General features: G+C 38.6%; 1 protein-coding gene across 1 annotated transcript; it reads left to right on the top strand.

Annotated features, from left to right (window-relative positions):
• The first annotated feature begins 1,250 nt into the window (after positions 1-1,250).
• LOC133796994 (glucan endo-1,3-beta-glucosidase 8) lies at positions 1,251-3,448 on the top strand. The gene is made up of 2 exons (XM_062234729.1): positions 1,251-1,730; positions 2,332-3,448. Exons 1-2 carry the CDS (start codon positions 1,387-1,389, stop codon positions 3,443-3,445), a joined length of 1,458 nt encoding a protein of 485 aa, XP_062090713.1. The 5' UTR covers positions 1,251-1,386; the 3' UTR covers positions 3,446-3,448.
• Positions 3,449-20,464: the final 17,016 nt, after the last annotated feature.

Raw genomic sequence — 20,464 nt, 5'->3', positions numbered from 1 at the left:
ATCGTGTAGTGTCTTAGAGATTTTGTGTCATCTTTTGCATGCCTCATGTTTGTATAGACTTTGTTGTTGTGCCTGTTTATAGGCTTGATTTTGTGCACAATTAGTTCGTGCAAAACATGTTGTTGGTGATGATATATGTATAAATATATATATATATATAAAGTATATTATGGTAACCTATAAATCTTACAATGTTTTGTCTTTTAATGTTTATTATCTAATTTTCTGAAATTTCTCCGCATGCCATTTGACCAGACAATAACCTTATAATTAAGATTATAATTTTATTACATTTTTCGTTCCAAATAGTAATAAATTCTACTGCATACAAAATATATATATAAAAAAATAGTCATAATAAATTATTACAACAGGATCCACTTTTTTTTTCTTTTCCTTTTCCTTTTCTTTGGAATGCACTATTTCAGAGCTCATACTACGTATGATACCTTTTATGACCATCTGACCATGCTAAGGCTTGTTAATTTGCTTCTGACGTCCACGGTTATGACACTAAGAAAGTAAATGGTATTAAGTAATTAAAGTGCAAACTTTTAGCGAAATACAGAACAACCAGAAATAATAATAATAAAAAAAAAAAGCAAATTAACACGTAAAATTTGGCTGGAAAGGCATTTTATGACTAAAGTGGAAAAAGGCAATATGAATGTACTCTCTTTCCAAATTATATATTTTATATACGGGAGCTTTTATATTGGGAATCTTGAAAATGTGCTTACGGATAGGATTTTTTTTTTTTGTATATATATAAGTTATAAACTCTTTTTTGTTAGGATAGTGTATAGAATAGTTATAGAAAATTTTTCATAAATTTTTAAAAAATTCTAAATAATTTAGAATATAGATATCATATGTCAAATAACTTTTTTAGTGGCATATAAAAAACGAAACAAATATAGGTGCAATATAATATTTAAATCTTGATTTTAACGTTCTAAATTATTCTTAATTTCTTAAAAATTTGTTAGATTTTTCATAAAACTAAAATGTATATCATTGTATAAAAAAATTAGTGTTAGAACTTTTGAAGATTGAGTGTTATTCTTGTAGGCTACTGGCCTTTATCTAAAAAAAAATCACGTAGGTAAGAAAGAATTGACAAATGGCTGTGTACTATAACTGAATTAAGGAACGAATCTTTCCTTTCTATTCACCTTCCCCATGAAGGTTCCAAAAATTACATACAACGATCACAAACTTTTGATGCTTATAAATTTGAAGCATAGCAACCAAAATATTTCCCCCTTTCTTCTCCTTCTCTCCTTTTAATCATTGTAAACTCTTTGTTCAAGAAAGATTTACATATTTTCTTTATTTGTAAAAAAAACCCACCAAAGATATCACCTCTTAAAAAAAGTGTCCAAAATGTCACAAGAAAAATTAGTCATTGTAACCTTAGTCGTTCTTGTTGTTTTTATGGCCATGGTATCGACTGGTTCAGGGGTTGGAGTGAACTGGGGTACGTTAGCTAGTAACCAAATTCCACCTAGAAAGATAGTTCGGATGCTCAAGGAAAATGGGTTCACAAAGCTGAAACTGTTCGAGGCCGATGAATGGATTTTGGCGGCTCTAATGGGGACTCATATTGAGGTCATGGTGGCCATACCCAACCGGTTGTTAGAAGAAATGAGTGATGATCCTAAGGCTGCCGCTTCTTGGGTTGAAGCCAATGTGACCAGTTACTTGTACACTGGTGGAGTCAATATCAGGTTTAGTAACATAGTTTCATATTAAGGCTACATCATGAGTGTGTGTGTGTGACCTTCCTATTTTTTTGCGCATCAAGTGTTCTACTAATTTTCACTCTGAAACCCTCTTCTATTTAAAATCCCCGAATGCGATCATGTTTGGGTAATTGGTTTTCCTCTTATGGTAAACTAGTTTCCCATTATACATTAAATGGTGAGTTTTTTTTTATTTTCTCCCTCAAATCTTGGAACAAGACTATCAACCCCTGATTGTGGAAAATAGTCAATCCTTGTTTTAATATATCATTCCCCTTTTTTCATATAAATTCACCTATTAAAGACCGTTATTAATGTCTGAAGATTCCTTTTTGAGAGGCTTAAACTTTGTATTGGACTTGTGGGCTTGTGGGCATGGTAGGATAAGTTTGTCTAGGATATCCAGTCTCTTTATGAGACACATACCGTCCAACTCTTTGATTTTGGTTAAACAAAATGCAGGGCAATGATTAGCGCATTAAATTATGAAGACTTGTACTTCTACACAGTTCTAATACTAGTTGTTTGGACGGTTTGCTCTTTGTTAAGAAAGCACTAAAGTTGTGATGGCAATTGGTGTTTTCAGGTATGTTGCTGTAGGAAACGAACCATTCCTTGAAGCATACAATGGTGCTTATCTACATACTACATTGCCAGCTCTTAAGAACATTCAGCAAGCTCTAAATGATCAAGGTGTGGGGTCAAGGGTCAAAGCAACTGTCCCTCTCAATGCAGACATCTACTTCTCTCCTGATTCAAACCCGGTTCCATCTGCTGGAGATTTCCGCGCTGAAATCCGAGACATAACAATTGAGTTAGTCCAGTACCTCCATGTCAATGATGCTCCCTTCACTGTCAATATCTACCCTTTTCTTAGTCTCTATAGTGATGAATACTTCCCCTTGGACTTTGCTTTCTTTGATGGGAAGAATTTCAAGCCTCTTAGAGATGGTGATAGAGTATACAAGAACGTATTCGATGCGAATTTTGACACCCTTGTTGCAGCCTTAAACAAAGCAGGTTTTCCTGACACGAAGATCATAGTTGGAGAAGTTGGTTGGCCAACTGATGGTGACAAACATGCCAACATAAAAAACGCCAAAAGGTTCAATCAGGGAATGCTGCAGCATGCTCTGAGTGGGAACGGAACCCCAGCTCGGAATGGCAAGATAGAGATTTATCTGTTTAGTCTCATTGATGAGAATGCCAAGAGTGTTGAGCCTGGGAACTTTGAGAGGCACTGGGGGATATTTGAGTATGATGGGAAGCCAAAGTATGGGCTTGACTTATCTGGGTCAAGGAAAAATAAAGGATTGGTGGCTGTGGATGGAGTGGAATATATGCTGAAAAGGTGGTGTGTTCTGAACTCAGATATCAAATACTTGGATGAATTGCCAGAGAACATTGATTATGCTTGTAGCTTGTCAGATTGCACTGCTTTGGGTTATGGATGTTCTTGTAATAATCTGAGTGTGCATCAGAATGCTTCTTATGCTTTTAACATGTACTATCAGGTCAATGGCCAGATTAGGTGGACCTGTGATTTTTCTGGTTTGGCTATGGTGACAGATGAGGACCCTTCTGTTGGGGACTGCCAGTTTCCTGTGATGATTGCTTATGGTTCTTCATTGCAAAGGGGACTGTCAGAAAAGGTTATGAGAATTGTTGGCCTATTTACTTTGTTAATCATTTTGCTATGATTTTTTTTTTTAAAAAAAAATTAAAAGCTTTAGGAATATCATAGCATATGAATTCGAGTCCAACAAGAACCGGAGGAGGCATGCTGTGTGCTTTGTGTAAGTAAATTGCCCTTAATTGGCTATAGATGTCTCTATAAATTAGGTTCAATTAGAAAAGAACTTTTGGTTCTTAAAAGTCAGTAGAAAGTGTTGTCAGTAAAGGAGAAAGTTCTATTGGAAATTTCATTATCGTGCTGGATATTATTGAAAGAAAAAGAGAAACAAATACAAAAAGTTGTTTTCAAATGTGGCTTCCTTTCATTCTAGAGCTGTTGCGCATAAAAAGGATCTATACTCTATAGTATGCTTGGATCTAGAGCTTTCCTATTATGGCGAATCACAATAGTAGTATTGTCGTTGTGAATTGAATTTACAAACCACGTTATTGAGAAGTTTACATGTTCCTATTTTTTTCCAAGAAAATAACGTGGTCCTTCAATTTTATAGTTTATCGGTCAACCGAATTTTTAAGAGGATAGAAATTGTAAATAGAACATTATGTCCAGTCATTTAAATATTCTTTTAAAAAATTTAAGATATTAGTAAAATATTGACTTTAATCATAATTAATTAGAATTATGGTATTTAGTAACCCTAATTAATTAAATAAAATATTCTAACACAATACTCTTGGGTAAATTTTGTTAAGTGATGATATATTTGTATTATATTTTTGTATTCTTTTCTTAATGTGTTTCACACGTGTATAGTCATTTCTTGTTTTATCTGTACATATATATATTCTTTGTACTAATATTCCAAGATTAATATAACAGAATACAATTCACAATCACACTATTCTCTCTTCTCTCTCTTACTTTGTTCATGGTATCAGAGCCATCCGATGGCCTCTTCCCCTATCTCCGCTTCTTCCTCTACTCCGGCGGTAACCAATGCACCAGCTCCCTTCACTCCAAACACCTCTGTTCCTTCCTCTTCTTTTCCTTCCTTCAACCAAACTTACTATGAAACTTGATGAAACAAACTTCCTGATATGGAAGAATCAACTTCTTAATATTGTGGTAGCTAATGGCCTTGAGGACTATCTTGATGGTACTCGCCCATGGTACTTAAACATGTTTTACAATCACCTGCCATTACACATAATTTGATCAGTGTTACTCGCCTTTGTCGCGATAACAACGCCTTTGTTGAATTCTATCCCTCACATTTTCTTGTCAAACATCAGGTATTAAAGAACATACTCCTCCAAGGTCTTCTTGACAATGGTCTCTACCGAGTCACTCTCCCTTCTTCAACGCCTCCCTCCAGCTCTACACCTCCACAACTCTTCCTTGCACGCACCACAGATAGTACTGTGTGGCATCTTCGTCTTAGACATCCAGCTCAACCTATTCTTCATCAAGTTCTACGTTCTTGCAACATCTCTATAGCTTCTCATTTTTCTTTTTGTAATGCTTGTCATATGGCCAAGAGCCATAGGCTTTCATTTTCTTTGTCAACATCTCGTGCTGTAAAACCTTTTGAATTGTTACATATGGATCTTTGGGGTGCTGCCCCTGTTTTATCAGTGAATGGATTTCGTTATTTCTTACTCATTGTCGATGATTATACTCGTTTTTCTTGGATTTATTTTTTATCTACCAAGGATCAAGATTATCCTTATTTTCTTCAATTTAAGACCATGGCTGAAAGACAATTTAATGCAGTTTTTAAAACTATTCAAACAGATGGTGGTGGTGAGTTCAAGCCCTTAATTCCCTTCCTTACCAATCTCGGCATTCACCACCGTTTCTCGTGTCCACACACGTCTGCCCAGAATGGGCGTGTTGAACGCAAACATCGCCATGTCGTTGAGACTGGACTTACCCTTCTTGCTCAGTCACACATGCCCCTGCTTTACTGGTCCCACGCCTTCCAAACAACAGTCTACCTAATCAACCGAATGCCCTCCCCTGTGCTCAATTCTTCATCTCCCTATCAGCTCTTATATGGCAAATCTCCCACCTATTCCCATTTACGCGTGTTTGGCTGCTTGTGCTTCCCCTTTTTACGACCGTATACTGATCATAAGTTGCAACTCCGGTCCAAACCGTGTGTGTTTCTTGGTTATAGTACACACCATAAGGGGTACCTTTTTCTTGACAAAGACACTGGGCATGTGTATATCTCTCGGCATGTCGTCTTTAACAAACATGCTTTTCCTTTTCATTCTCCTTCTGTCCCTACTCCTCCCTCCTCTTCCTCCTCTTCTTCTATTTCTATTCCTCTTTTCTCTCCCTCCTCAGTTCGTCCTTCTTCTTCTCCTTCGTCTTCTTCGTCAGTGCCCTCTATTTCCGCATCACCCTCTCCACCATCCCTTTCACCTTCTTCTTCATCCTCAGCTCATTCTCCCACTGCTTCTTCTTCCTCTTCTGATGTCTCCTCTTCTTCTTCGCCTCCCATCATTCCATTAGTGGAAGACTTATCTGGTTCGCATTGCCCTGTCTTACCCACTACTGCCACAAACCTTCATCCTATGGTCACTCGCTCTAAAGCGGGTATCCATAAGCCTAAGCTATATATGAGTGTGTATACAGGTACATCCCCTGAGCCCACAACTTATGCTCAAGCCTCAAAATCACGCCACTGGCAGCTTGCTATGGATCAAGAATTTCAGGCTCTTCTCAAGAATTCCACCTGGACTTTGGTTCCTCTTCCTTCCTCGGCCACAGTTGTTTGTTGCAAATGGGTCAAATTAAAAGCTGATGGTTCTATTGACAGGTACAAAGCCCGCCTCGTGGCTAAAGGTTATCACCAAATGGAAGGCTTAGACTATTTTGAAACCTTTAGTCCGGTTGTTAAAGCTGCTACTATACGGGTTGTTCTCCATCTTGCTGTTAATCTCAATTGGCCCATTAGACAGCTTGATGTGTCCAATGCCTTTCTTCATGGTGATCTTGTTGAGGATGCTTACATGCAACAACCACCCGGCTTTGTTGATGCTTCTCAGCCTACTTATGTGTGCAAATTGTTAAAATCAATATACGGGTTAAAGCAGTCACCTCGTGCTTGGTTCTCTAAGCTTACTTTAGCTCTCTTATCCTTGGGCAATGTTGCATCTAAAAGTGATTCCAGCATGTTTCTCTTTCGGTCTGATGATTGTATGGTTGTCATATTGATTTATGTGGATGATATACTTGTTACCAGCAACAAGGAGAGCTATCTTCAAGACCTCTTGCTTCAGTTACAGTCTCGGTTTGCCATAAAAGATCTTGGTGATTTGCATTATTTTCTTGGTCTCAAGGTGAGTCGTACTTCCGAAGGTCTTCATTTATGTCAAACTAAATATATTTCAGATCTTCTTCAGCGCACTTCTCTGCTGGACACCAAACCAGTCACCACTCCCATGGCCTCCGGCCCCACCCTCTCCATTCATGATGGTACTCCCTTGCTTGATGGTTCTGAATATCGCAGTACCGTTGGGGCTCTACAATATTGCACGCTTACTCGTCCTGATATCGCCTTTGCTGTCAACAAACTATGCCAATTTTTGCATAGTCCTACTGATCTACACTGGCTGGCTGTCAAACACCTTCTTCGATACTTAAAGGGGACACCTCATTTTGGATTGCATTTCTCTCGTTCCTCTGATTTTTCCTTACAATGTTTTACTAATGCGGATTGGGCCTCTTGTCCAGATGACCGTCGAAGTACTAGTGGGTTCTGTATATTTCTAGGCGGTAATCTCGTTTCTTGGTCATCATCTAAACAAAAAGTTGTCTCTCATTCTAGTATGGAAACCGAATATCGGAGCATTGCTAATGGGACTGCCGAATTGACATGGCTTGAATCTATTCTTCATAATTTAGGTGTTGCATCCCCTGCTCCTCCCATCTTATTCTGTGATAATCTCAGTGCGACCTACCTCACGGCCAATCCGATTCTTCACGCTCGAACAAAACATGTTGAGATTGATTTTCATTTCGTGCGTGAACGAGTGGCTGCCAACACTTTAACTGTTCGATTTATTTCTTCAGACGAGCAGCTGGCTGATTGTCTCACTAAGGCTCTTTCTGCACCAAAATTCCACTCTTTGAGGACCAAGCTCAATGTGCTCACTAGCCCCTTGCACTTGAGGGGGGATGTTAAGTGATGATATATTTGTATTATTTTCTTAGTGTGGCTCACACGTGTATAGTCCTTTCTTCCTTTATCTGTACATATATATATTCTTTGTACTAATATTCCAAGATTAATATAACAGAATACAATTCACAATCACACTATTATTTCTTCTCTCTCTTACTTTGTTCAAATTTTGCTCGCATATTACAGTAGGAGTGCACACGGATCAGGTTTTGCGGGTTTCGGGTGGAAAAATAGGGTACCGAGCCCACTCCGAAGTTTTCGTTTTTTGAGGTAATTTCGAGTTTCAGGTGTCAGGTTTGATTAGGTTGGGTGGGGTCGGGTTTTGGGTAGGATTGGGGCGAAAATGAGTCTTGGTAAAAAAAAAATTCAAAAATACTATTTTTTGACATTTAAATTTTTTTTTTTTACTTTTCACATGTTTTTTTAAACTTTGTTGTTAGTTTGGTAATATTGATTTTCTACAAATTGGGCATTGGTAAAATTTTTTGAAAAATGCATTAATCTCTAAAGTCTAATTTTTTTAAATTATCCGAACCCGCGTGTCCTTAGTTTCAAAACCCGAACCCGACCCGAACCATGTCAAGTTCAGACTGGATTTCACCCGAATCTGATGGATTTTACAAAAAATTGGATTTTTGGGCTGTGGGTTTGCAGGTTTTTCGGGTCAAATATTCACCCCTCTATTACAGTATAAATAAAGCATAACACAGGCTTATATATGTGCTGGGAGAAATTAGGATGGGTAGAAATAAGAAGAATTAGAATAATGAATATGAATTCAATAGTAAAAATTATTGTATTATCTCTTCTCTATAAAATGTATGCAGATAACGAAATTTTTTGGCTTTAACGGTTTGTTTCGTTAACTTTAACAGAATATTCTAAATATTTAACATAATATACTTTTAAAATTAATTAAAAATAAATATTTATTAATCATATTAATATAAATTCAAATATTATAAAATATCATTATTATAATAATATTTAATACAAGACTACATATATATTAATTATATTAATATAAATTCAAACAAGGGGAGATCACATTCTTTCTTAAAGCCCCCACACAAATGCTCCATACTCCTAAAACCAGACAAGGTTAGATTTAACGTTTGTCTAGATCCATCGCCGACCCTTGCTGCCCAGATCGATCCTTGTGTTGTCGCCTTCATCGAACCTCAGTGATGTTCGTTTGTCTAGATCCATCGTTGAGCCTTGATGCCCAGGTCGGGCTTTGTGTTGCCATCTTCATCGATCGGCTTATGGAAGAAAGAAGAAGAAGAAGTGGGGAGGAAGATATACTGTGACGTACCACCGGAGGTGAGGAAGAATATAGTGAGGGAGAGAGAGATCGAGAAGTGAGAGGAGAATAGTTTTAGGATTTTCTTTTTAATTTTTGTTTTTTAATTTGGATATGATATAAAATATAATTGTTTTAATTTAATTTTTATTTTTTAGTTTAGATTTGAACCAAAAATTAACTATTTTAATTTATATATTTTTTATTATTTTATTTAGTTATGATAAACAAAAATAAAACTATGAATTGTCAGCTGAGTACACGTGTACACCCAGATGTAACTAACGGAGGAATCCAAACGGAATAACACTTTTTGGTACTATGGGTACTATTGTCACTAAAAATAAACATTGGGTCTATGCCGCGTACAAAACTCAAACTTTGGGTACTTTTGCCACAATTATCTCTATTTATAATTATATCTCTTTTATATAATAAGTGTGTAGATAACGGAAATTTTTGGTTTTAATGGTTTTTTATTTTTTTCGTTAACTTTAACGGAATATTCTTATATTTAACGGTAAATTGTAAACATGATTTCAACTTAAATCAAATTAAATAAATAAATAAACAAATTAAAATAGGATATTTTTGAGATATTTTACAATGACAATTATTTAAAAAATAATAGAACTATATGTTTTATAACTTAAATAAAATTGAATTAAACTTAAACTTCACGAATTAGAATAATATCATATTAAACATTTAACATAATATAATCTATTATCAACTAGAAACAAACTTTTAAAAAAAAAATACAACAAACTTAAATTTAAAATCCATGTATAATATTAATATGATTGAAGCTCTTTTTCTTTATCAAGTTCACCAAAAGACATTGCGAGTTACATTAGAAAGTAAAAATAGTTGATGTATGTATACTACTCTACACTATGACTTTTTTTATTCTATTTTTATTATATTATTAATTTCTTTTTAAATATTATTGTAATTTATAGATATGCCATGTAGCCATGTAAATATAGATGTAATTTATTATTGTTGTGTTTAGATGTCATATATGTAGAGATTATTAATATAAATATTTATATATATTATAGAACTGTAATTCATTATATTATATATTGAAAAAAAAGTGAACCAGTTTTTATTAAAATTATAGACAATGTTTTGCTCTAATTTTTTAATACATTTATGCCATACATTATATTAAACATATTTGATTTATTTTTATGATATTATTCATTTAAAATTTATATGATAATTAAAAAATAATAAAAATAAATACATGTTTGAATAAGTATGTTTAAAACTTTAAAGCGAACGTGCAGTGCACAGTATATTTATCTAGTTAATATAAATTTAAAAGTTATAAAATATTATTATAATAATATATAATCCTACTGTTGTAAAAATTATAGCAATTAAAATACGCAAGTATACGTAGCCGCACAAGTAATATACTGGTAAATGAGTATCGTCTCCACAGGGATTTTAAACTAAATAAATGCAAAATCAACTAAAAACAATTCAAGAAGACAATAACCAATTCAAAGGAATAATGGGTACATGAATTCTGAAATGAAAAGTATATATGCAGAATTAATTAAACTAAAATAATGGAACCAAGAGAAATCAAGTCTGTGAGAAATTTATGTGAACAAGTGATCTGGGTGGTTAATCCCCCTATAATTTCTTTCCAGTTGTTATAGCATAAGTTCAGCAATGGCTCAGCAATTACATCAGAGTTAACAGATTTCCAAAAACACCCAGTAAGTTTTTTCCAAAACCCACTATATATTGTCTACAACCCCCTCAACACATTCCTGCATTAAACCAGATTGCAAACAGTCTATTAAGCATCAAATCTTGTGTTATACAAGGCAGCAAAATATCCCTATTTCACCACTAAAATTTACCTACAAATAGGCAAGTTTCTTGCATCAATAAAATGGGTTCAGCTAGCTTAAGTTTTTCCAAACTTAGATCTAGCTCAGTAATTGTTAAGTGTGGCCAGTAAATAACAATCAATAGCATTAATCACATTTAATTGAACAAAGATACAACTACTTCAACCATGCATCAAGAGATTCATTCATAATATAAGGTTCATAACCACCCAAATCCTTAGAGTATTAGTTCATGTCTGAAATGAAAAGTACAAAACCAGTAGCAAATATAGTATCCATAGAGTTGTTCACAGTTGAAAATGGAGAGAAAAACTAATACAAAATTAAAAGGAAGAAGGAAAGAGTAGAATGAATTGATGAGCTCAAGTCCTCCTAAGTGTCTGCCGTGGTCCTCTTCCCTTTTTGGTATTTTCTCTCTGTTTTTCTTCAGCTCCTCCTGTACTATTTTTCTCTCTTCCAAAATGGTGATAATAATCTCCTCAGAATAATTGGTCCCCTTATGTTGCGGCTGCCTCCTCTTTTTAGGGTACTTTGCCTTACCCTAATAGGAAAGTCAATTCCCACCTTGTCCCCAAAGTGCCACATCACCCAGCTGACTTAAGTTATTACAATTCTAGCCACATAGACGCTGATTTCACCTGATTCCTTGAATTTCTGTGGTGATGCTACATCATTGAAGCAGCAACACGCCCCTTTCAGAATTCGTTTTTCTCCTTGCTTCCAGCAGTTCCCTTTCACATATTTTGTAAGCTTCCTTTCATGATTAACACAACACAGTAATTTACATAAAAAACACTGAAAAATATTACAATACAAACCTAACTCTTACCCAGACTCACTACCTAGAATAACACACTAAAACTGAGAAAATTACATGAAATAAGGACTCATTACTCTTTTTAGTTTTGAAAAGCAAGTTCAAAGATTATAAAAATAACTCTAAATCCTAGAGTTATCAACACCCCAAACTTGACCTATTGCTCGTCCTCGAGTAATGATAAAACAGAAATAAATAAAAACACACACACAAAACCAAACATACACACAGACGCCATAAAACAAGAGAGAGAGATCTAAATAATTCAATATGGCTTAGTGAACAAGTTGCTCTCAGAAAAATGGAATGGAATGAAATGATGCAGTGTTTATGCCTTGACTTTATATGCTGAATTTCTCAATTTCAGTACCCAGGATATCAGTAATACCTCCCTAAAGTCACCTAGCCAATAGTATGTACAAATACTTCCCACCTACACCTTGAATTCCTCTAACAACTGCTCCTTGATCCTCAAAATTAACTATTGCTCCCATAAGTTGGATTAGTGCACTCCTCTCCACTAATGTAGTCTAATCTTATCCCCTCGATCAAAAGGACTTTATTAAGCTTGTAATGTAAGGCTTGGGTTAGGGTACGGTAAATGATGTCATTTAACTAGCTCATAACCTAACCACCTCACTTGTCAAGAATCGAGCCTCCTTATTATGATTCATATCTCTCAAACTCACTTCCCCAACATTTCTTTTATACTCACAAAGACATATTGCTCTAATGTACTTCTCTTGCTATTATTTCTGAACTTTTCTACTATAATTTTTTTTTTTTTATATAATATTTTTTTTCCTGTTTTTATTAATTTTTTTTTTGTTTTTACTTTATATGCAAGGAAATACTAAAGACAAGTAAAGTAAACTATATAACGAATAGCAAGAGAATTTGTTTGATTGTATATAAGTGTTTGTCTTGTGAGCTAATGCCCCCACCCCAAACTTACATCCCAGCATTGTCCCCAATGTGGCTGAAATTGAAATGCCGGATTAGCTCACCACAAAGCTACACTCACCTCACTCACCCCAAACTTAGTGTGAAGAATTAATTCTTGACAAGTGAAAGCAACTAGGTTGGGAGGTGTGTGGAAAGTTCATGTTTAGGAGGGGATATGTAGCATGCAGGATCGGGATAAACAAGAAAAATAGGCTTATAGGCTCAAAGACGGGGTCACTAAGGGAACTTGTTATATAAGGGAGGCTAGAAAGGCTCAATCGTCCAAAAATGGCCTAGATCATTTCTAAGGGAGAAGATTAGCTAGGATTTCGCCTCAAGGGGTGCACTAACCAATTCTAGATGCTTAAAATTTCACAAACAGCAGTCATTTGAAAAACTCAAAACAAGGTGGGATAACAAAAGTACATCACTATTGATTAGAGCCTAAGAGGAAGCATCAATGATATCCTAGCAGTTCATCAAGCACAAACAGCATATAAAATCCAGGCAGCAAACACAAATGGAGTGAGCGGAAAAAATTCATCATCGAGCAGTACACTAAGCCAGACTAAATCATCAAATCTCTCAAAGACACATTGGACGACACACACAAACAGAACCACAAAAACAGTGACTGGACACTAGATAACTAACAACTAACAGACAGAACAAACAACAAAACACAGTACAGAAACTAGAAAATAGATTTTAGGGAAAGGAAACCCCCTCTACTCGGAGTCCTCGTGAGGGACGTCCGCATTCGGAGCCGATGAGGCTGTCCACGGGTTGAGTATCTGCTGGGGGAACTGCGGGAATTGGGGAACCACTCGGGGTGTCACTTTTTTTAGCGAGCGCTCCATGACGGCATCGCGCTGCTGCTCGTACAACCACCAAGACTGCAGTCGACCACACATTTCCTCCTGCCTCAGATGCATTTTTTGCTGCATCTGCTCGAATTGGGTGAAGCGCTCCAGGAGGGGATCACTGCTAGAGGAAGAGGCGGAGGCAGGATAGGTTTTAGCAGCTCGGTCAGGCCCGAAATTAATCGTACCTTTGGGATGCAGCAGCCCCTCCTCGGGCCACACCGGCACACCTGCATCCCGGCAGATTGCAGTGACGGTGGAGGGCAGGAATAACTTGCCACCACCTCGATGGGCACAGTCGAATATTTCTTGCGCTAAGACCGTGCCAACATCAATGGGCATGCCTTTTATCAGACAAAACAACATCCAAGCGCGGTCGCGGCTGACTGTGGAATCATGAGAAGTGGGGCACAAGGAAGTTTGGACAAAACTGTATAAGCATTTCAAGTCATGGTCAAGATCGGTGCGACGGAAACGAAGATTGCCATGGATGTCCAAATCCCATTCGGACTCAGGTTTGGCCAAGGCAGGCATGGTATCTTGCAGGAGGTCGTCGGTGACTTTGCCTTGATAAGCAGTGAAGGAACACTCGACCGCATCCAGCGAAAAGTAGTTATTTATCACCTCAGCAGAAAAGGGGACTTCCACCCCACGTACAATGATTTCGGTAGGCCACTCATGGGAAAGAAAATTTGCGTAGAATTCTTTGACAAGCTCCATTAGTGCGGGTTCGGGTGGCTGGCAAAAAACTTCCCAATGCCGGTCACGAATAATATCGGCCATCCAATCGGGCAGCTTGGAAAGCTACGTATTTTTATGCATAACGCCCCTTTCCATATAGAAACCACGGTTTGAAATGGTGGTGCGGTATTTTGTTTCGGCCGTCTCACAGTAGAACTTGGGCACTTCGGCAAAGGGCTTTCGTGGGGCTTTGTACGCACACTTCTTGACCCTCGGCATGGTGGTAGATTAGGAGTGCAAATTTCCCAAATGGCAGCACGAGTGAGACAGCACAGAGCAGGAGAGTACACACGGGTAACCAAGAATCCACTGGCCGACTCCCCAAAATATACACGAATAGAGAAACTAAAACCCCCAACAATAGCAGGAACAGCCACAAATGTATATCTGAAGAAAGGACAAGTACCCCAAATGGCTGCACTGAACCGAGAGTGCCTTGGCGGAGAGAAGCGGTGCTCGACTAGGATACACGGAGCAGGGGTGCTGGAGAGAGATGGCTCTCGGCGGACCAAATTTTAGGCAGGGACTGTCGGACTGTCGGATGGCTCACTTGGCTGTGCAGGGCCGTGGCTGGTGATGTGAGGTGGTTCTCGGTCCGGGGTCGCCGTGGGTTTTCGTGAGATTGACGAGATGGGTTGTAGGGGCGGAGTCGTGGTCAGGTGAGATGGAGAAGGCGATTGGATGGCTTGGTGGTGAGAGGCGGAGCTAGGTGGCTTGAGCGATTGGGCGGCTGAGGGATTTCTGAGGTTGGGGTTCAGGGGCAGCGGTCAACGAGTGGGCTGAGGGATTTCTGAGGTTGGGTCTGGCGAGGGTATACTCAATATAAATATATAGATATATATATATAGAATAAACGTAAGAGACTTGTATATATATATATGATAAAAGTAAAATACTAATATAATAAATATATCAGAAAAGTGACATACGAATATATATATATAATAAAAGTAAAAGGAACAGATATTGTTATTATTATCTTGCTTTGTTCAGAGAAATATCTATATATATATATATTAAGTATACCCTCAATGTGATGGGCTGACCAAGTAAACAAGGAAAAAGAAGGGTTGACTACACATGGGGGCCCAGTTGACTTACTCATAAAGCCCAATGATTGCCCAAGTATTTTTTTTCTATTTCAGCACGTGCCAGCTTCTCACTTTTCGGACCAACCAGCCTCGATGAAACCCCGATATTTCTATTTGTGACCCAGACTCATTTAGTTGCTGCCCAGTGTTGCTGACTGGTTGCTATAGCAACTGGGCAGCAATTCGTTCCCTGCGACCCTGCTAAATGCTGAAGCAATGATATAGCAATCCACCATTCCAGAAAAATAACGCCTCTGCCCAGCCTTCTATTTTCAGCTTATGCCCAGTGTTACCAACTCCTGGCTGACCTGCTTCTTTATGTTCTCTTTCTCTTTTTTTTTGTTTTTTTTTTCAAGGGGTAATACACCCCAAACTTAGTTACATACATTATTTATTTACAACTGTCTCTTTCACTCATGGGTTGCCCAAATGTGACACAAGAAATGCATGGCAACCCATAGTCTTTCTCCTTCACGCATCCTTCAGACTGACGGAGGTCTTTTCTCTGTCAACCTCCCCACCCAAATAACGCTTCAGCCGCTGTCCGTTAACAGTGAATTCTCTTCCCGATTTTTCATCTTTCACCAGGACAGCTCCAAATGGATACACTTCCATCACAGTAAATGGTCCAGACCAACGGGACTTAAGCTTTCCAGGAAATAGCTTCAACCTGGAGTTAAACAGTAACACTTGCTGATTTTTCTCAAATACTCTTTCCTTGATCCTGCTGTCATGCCATTTTTTCGTCTTTTCCTTGTACAGCTTTGCATTTTCATAAGCAAACAGCCGCATTTCATCCAGTTCATTCAGCTGCAGCTTTCTTGCTTCTCCAACAACTACAAGATCCAAATTTAACTTCTTCAACGCCCAAAATGCCTTATGCTCTAATTCTACAGGAAGATGACACGCCTTCCCATAAACTAGGCGATAAGGAGACATGCCTAAAGGAGTTTTAAAAGCTGTACGGTAAGCCCAAAGTGCATCATCTAATCGTTGGGACCAATCCTTCCTGCTGGGATGCACCACTTTTTCAAGAATTCCCTTAATTTCTCTGTTCGAAATCTCCGCCTGCCCGTTGGTCTGCGGGTGATATGCCGTGGCTATTTTATGCTTTACACTGTACTTAGCTAATAAGGCAGCCAAGACTTTGTTGACAAAGTGCGTCCCCTCATCACTGATTAGTGCTCTTGGCGTCCCAAATTGTGTAAAAACATTTTTATGCAGAAATTTCATTACCACTTTGGCATCATTCGTTGGACTAGCTACTGCCTCCACCCATTTCGATACATAGTCCACAGCCACTAAAATGTAGAGGTTCCCAAAAGATTGGGGGAAAGGCCCCATGAAGTCGATGCCCCACACGTCAAACAATTCCATCTCCAAAATGTAATTAAGTGGCATTTCATTCCTTGCTGAGATATTTCCCACTCGCTGGCAGCGATCACATCTTTGAACAAAATCGTGGGCATCCTTAAATATAGAGGGCCAATAATAACCTGATTGAAACACTTTGGCAGCAGTGCGTTGTCCACCAAAATGACCACCATATGGAGCTGAATGACAGTGTTCCAAGATGCTGGAAACTTCAGTTTCTGGTACACATCTTCTCATTATATGATCTGGGCACTGTTTGTACAGGTACGGCTCATCCCATAAATAAAATCTGATGTCATGTAAGAACTTTTTAAGCTGCTGTTTGGTGAAATCAGGTGGATGTACACCCCCAACTAAAAAGTTTACAACATCCGCATACCATGGTACCTGCTCTTGCTCCACAACCAGCAGCTGTTCATCAGGAAATGAGTCTTGAATTTGGGGTGTTACCTCACTGGTAGCGCTGCTATTAATGCTGGTTTCCAGCCGCGACAAGTGATCCGCCACTTGGTTTTCAGTACCCTTTCTGTCGCGTATTTCAAGATCAAATTCTTGCAGCAATAAGACCCAGCAAATGAGCCTTGGTTTGGACTCCTTCTTGGCTATTAAATATTTTATTGCTGAATGGTCGGTGTAGACTATAACCTTTGTGCCCACTAAGTAAGATCTGAATTTTTCAAAGGCAAATACCACAGCCAGCAGCTCCTTTTCAGTAGTGGAGTAGTTTATTTGAGCATCAATCAACGTCTTGCTCGCATAATAAATTGAATGGAAAATCTTTCCTCTTCGCTGCCCAAGGACTGCTCCAATAGCAAAATCGCTGGCGTCGCACATGAGTTCAAATGGTAAAGACCAATCAGGAGCCATAACCACAATCACTGGAGCCGTTATTATTGCTTTTTTCAACTTCAAAAATGCCTCCTGACACTCAGCAGTGAAATCAAAGGGGCGGTTTTGTTCCAGCAACGTACACAAAGGCTTAGACACCTTGGAGAAGTCCTTGATAAAACGCCTATAGAAACCAGCGTGCCCCAGAAAACTCCTTATCCCTTTTACTGTAGTTGGGGCTGGTAACTTCTCAATCACTTCCAGCTTTGCCTTATCGACTTCAATCCCCTTTTTAGACACTTTGTGACCCAACACGATACCTTCCTGCACCATAAAATGGCACTTTTCCCAATTTAGGACTAAATGGGTTTCTTCACACCTTGCCAAAACCTTCTCCAAATTAGTTAAACAGCTCGCAAAAGAATCGCCATAGACTGAAAAATCGTCCATAAAAATCTCCAAAATGTTCTCTGCCATATCCGAAAAGATTGCCATCATGCACCTTTGAAAGGTGGCTGGTGCGTTACATAAACCAAATGGCATACGTCTAAAAGCGAATGTCCCGTAGGGGCATGTGAATGTGGTTTTCTCCTGGTCTTCTGGGGCTATGGAAATCTGGTTATACCCTGAATAACCATCGAGAAAACAGAAAAAGTCTTTCCCAGCCAAGCGGTCTAACATTTGATCAATAAACGGCAGCGGAAAATGATCTTTCTGCGTGGCTTTGTTAAGTTTCCTGTAATCCATACACACTCTCCAACCGGTCACTGTTCGAGTAGGAATCAACTCGTTGTTATCATTCGTCACCACTGTAACCCCTCCTTTTTTAGGCACGCACTGCACTGGGCTTACCCATGAGCTGTCTGAAATAGGGTAGATAATACCATAGTCTAGCCACTTGATCACTTCTTTTCGTACTACCTCTTTCATCACTGGATTTAACCTCCTTTGCTGCTCCATAGAGTTGCTACAGCCAGATTCCAACAAGATTTTATGCATGCACAAAGCTGGGCTAATTCCTTGTATATCAGCCATAGTCCAGCCGATAGCCTTCTTATGTCTTCTTAATAACTCCAGCAAAGACCCCTCAGCATTAGCCTCTAAACAGGAAGAGATAATTACTGGAAGTGTGTCATTGTCCCCCAAATAAGCATATTTTAAGTGGCTGGGCAGCGACTTTAATTCTAATTGAGGTGGTTCTTGAATGGACGGTTTTGGCGGCTTAAAATGTCCTTCAGGCAGATTTAATGCTTCAAAATATTTACTGAATTTTCTGGCTGGTTTACATGAGTCTACCCAAGTAACTTGAGGTTCTTCTTCGCTGCTAGAGTCTTCATAATCTCTAAAAATCTGAACTCCCAACTCAGCCATATCAACTTTCGTATTAAACTTCTCAGCCACAAGCGTCTCAATCACATCCACACTTGAACATTCTTCGATTTCATCAGGAAATTTCATAGCCTTGAATACACTGAATGTAACTTGCTGATCATTTACTCTCATAGTGAGTTCCCCATTCTGCACATCAATTAAAGTACGTCCTGTAGCAAGGAACGGCCGCCCCAATATAATTGGCACTTCTCTGTCAGCTTCATAATCCAAGATAATAAAGTCGGCTGGGAAAATAAATTTGTCAACCTGCACTAAAACATCCTCAATTTTCCCTTCAGGATGGGCCATAGATCTATCCGCCAGCTGCAATGTAACAGTTGTAGGCCTCGCTTCACCAATACCAAGCTTCTTAAAAATTGACATCGGCATAAGATTAATACTGACGCCCAAATCACACAACGCCCTTCCAACATCCCGTCCCCCAATAGAACAAGGGATCGTAAAACTGCCAAGGTCCTTCAATTTTGGAGGGATTTTACTCTTCAACATAGCGCTGCAACCCTCTGTAAGAGCAACAGTTTCGAACTCCCCCAGCCTTCTCTTTTTCGTCAAAATGTCTTTTAAAAATTTGACGTAGTTTGGCATTTGTTCCAAGGCTTCCACCAAGGGAATGTTAATATGGAGCTGTTTTAACACATCCAGAAACTTCCTGAACTGCCCATCTTGCTGTTGTTTGCGAAATCGCTGAGGAAATGGTAGGGGCGGTTTTGGTATAGACTTTACTGGAACAGATTGCTGACCCGATGCTGTATCAACTGGGCCAGTTTCAGTAACTTCTTTTGCTGGTTTTTTACTAGATTCTCCTTCAGTTTGGATTGAAGTGGGCTCCCCACTGCCCTTTATTTTCTCCTCAGAATTTTCCAGAATTTTTCCACTCCTTAGGTTGATAGCCTTGCAATGTTACTTCCCATATCTCCTTGGATTCTCCATGTCACTAGGCAAAGAACCTTGGGGCCTATTTTTCAGATCATTCGCCAATTGCCCCAACTGAATTTCCAGATTGCGAAGAGAAGCTGCCTGGCTTTGAATTACAGCATCATTTTTAGCCATATAATCTCTCATTAAACTCTCCAAGGAACTAGATTGAGAGCCTTGAGATTGGTGAGGTTGTTGAGCTCTTGGTTGTTGAGAAAACCCCGGTGGAATTGACTGCTTTCCTTGTGCTGGTGCTCCACTTGAACTTGCTCCTTGACCCCCCCATGACAGATTTGGATGTTGCCTCCACGCTGGATTGTAAGAGTTTGAATACGGATTGTTGTTGCGGTTGAAATTTTGATTACCCACATAGCAAACCGAGGCTGGATTTGATGGGCAATTCTCAAAAGTATGTCCGTCCCCACAATAAACACATGAGACTTCTGCACTTTGAATGGCAGCAACTGGTTGTATGTTCCCTCCCAAACTCATATTCTTTAAGATGTTGGTCATTGAGGCCATTTGAGCAGTTAGAGCATCTACTTCAAGAACACCCGCTACTTTCCGGCTTGTAGGAGCTCTAGTATTTGACCATTGGTAGTTGTTGCTTGCTATTCTTTCCAAAATCTCAAATGCTTCGTTATAAGTCTTGGAAGGAATGGCGCCATTGGCTGAAGCATCCAATACCATTCGAGAGGCTGCATTGAGACCATTGTAAAATGTCTCCATTTGTATGCAATGTGGG

Source organism: Humulus lupulus, chromosome 8, assembly GCF_963169125.1.
Source record: "Humulus lupulus chromosome 8, drHumLupu1.1, whole genome shotgun sequence".
Lineage (NCBI taxonomy): Eukaryota > Viridiplantae > Streptophyta > Magnoliopsida > Rosales > Cannabaceae > Humulus > Humulus lupulus.
Note: the sequence above shows the minus strand (reverse complement) of the source record. Positions and strands in the feature narration are given on the sequence as shown.

Excerpts from the sequence above, each read along its gene's own strand:
- LOC133796994 (XM_062234729.1), top strand. The coding sequence starts at position 1,387 with ATGTCACAAGAAAAATTAGTCATTGTAACCTTAGTCGTTCTTGTTGTT. Across the intron at positions 1,731-2,331 it reads ACTGGTGGAGTCAATATCAG|GTATGTTGCTGTAGGAAACG; the intron begins GTTTAGTAACAT and ends TGGTGTTTTCAG.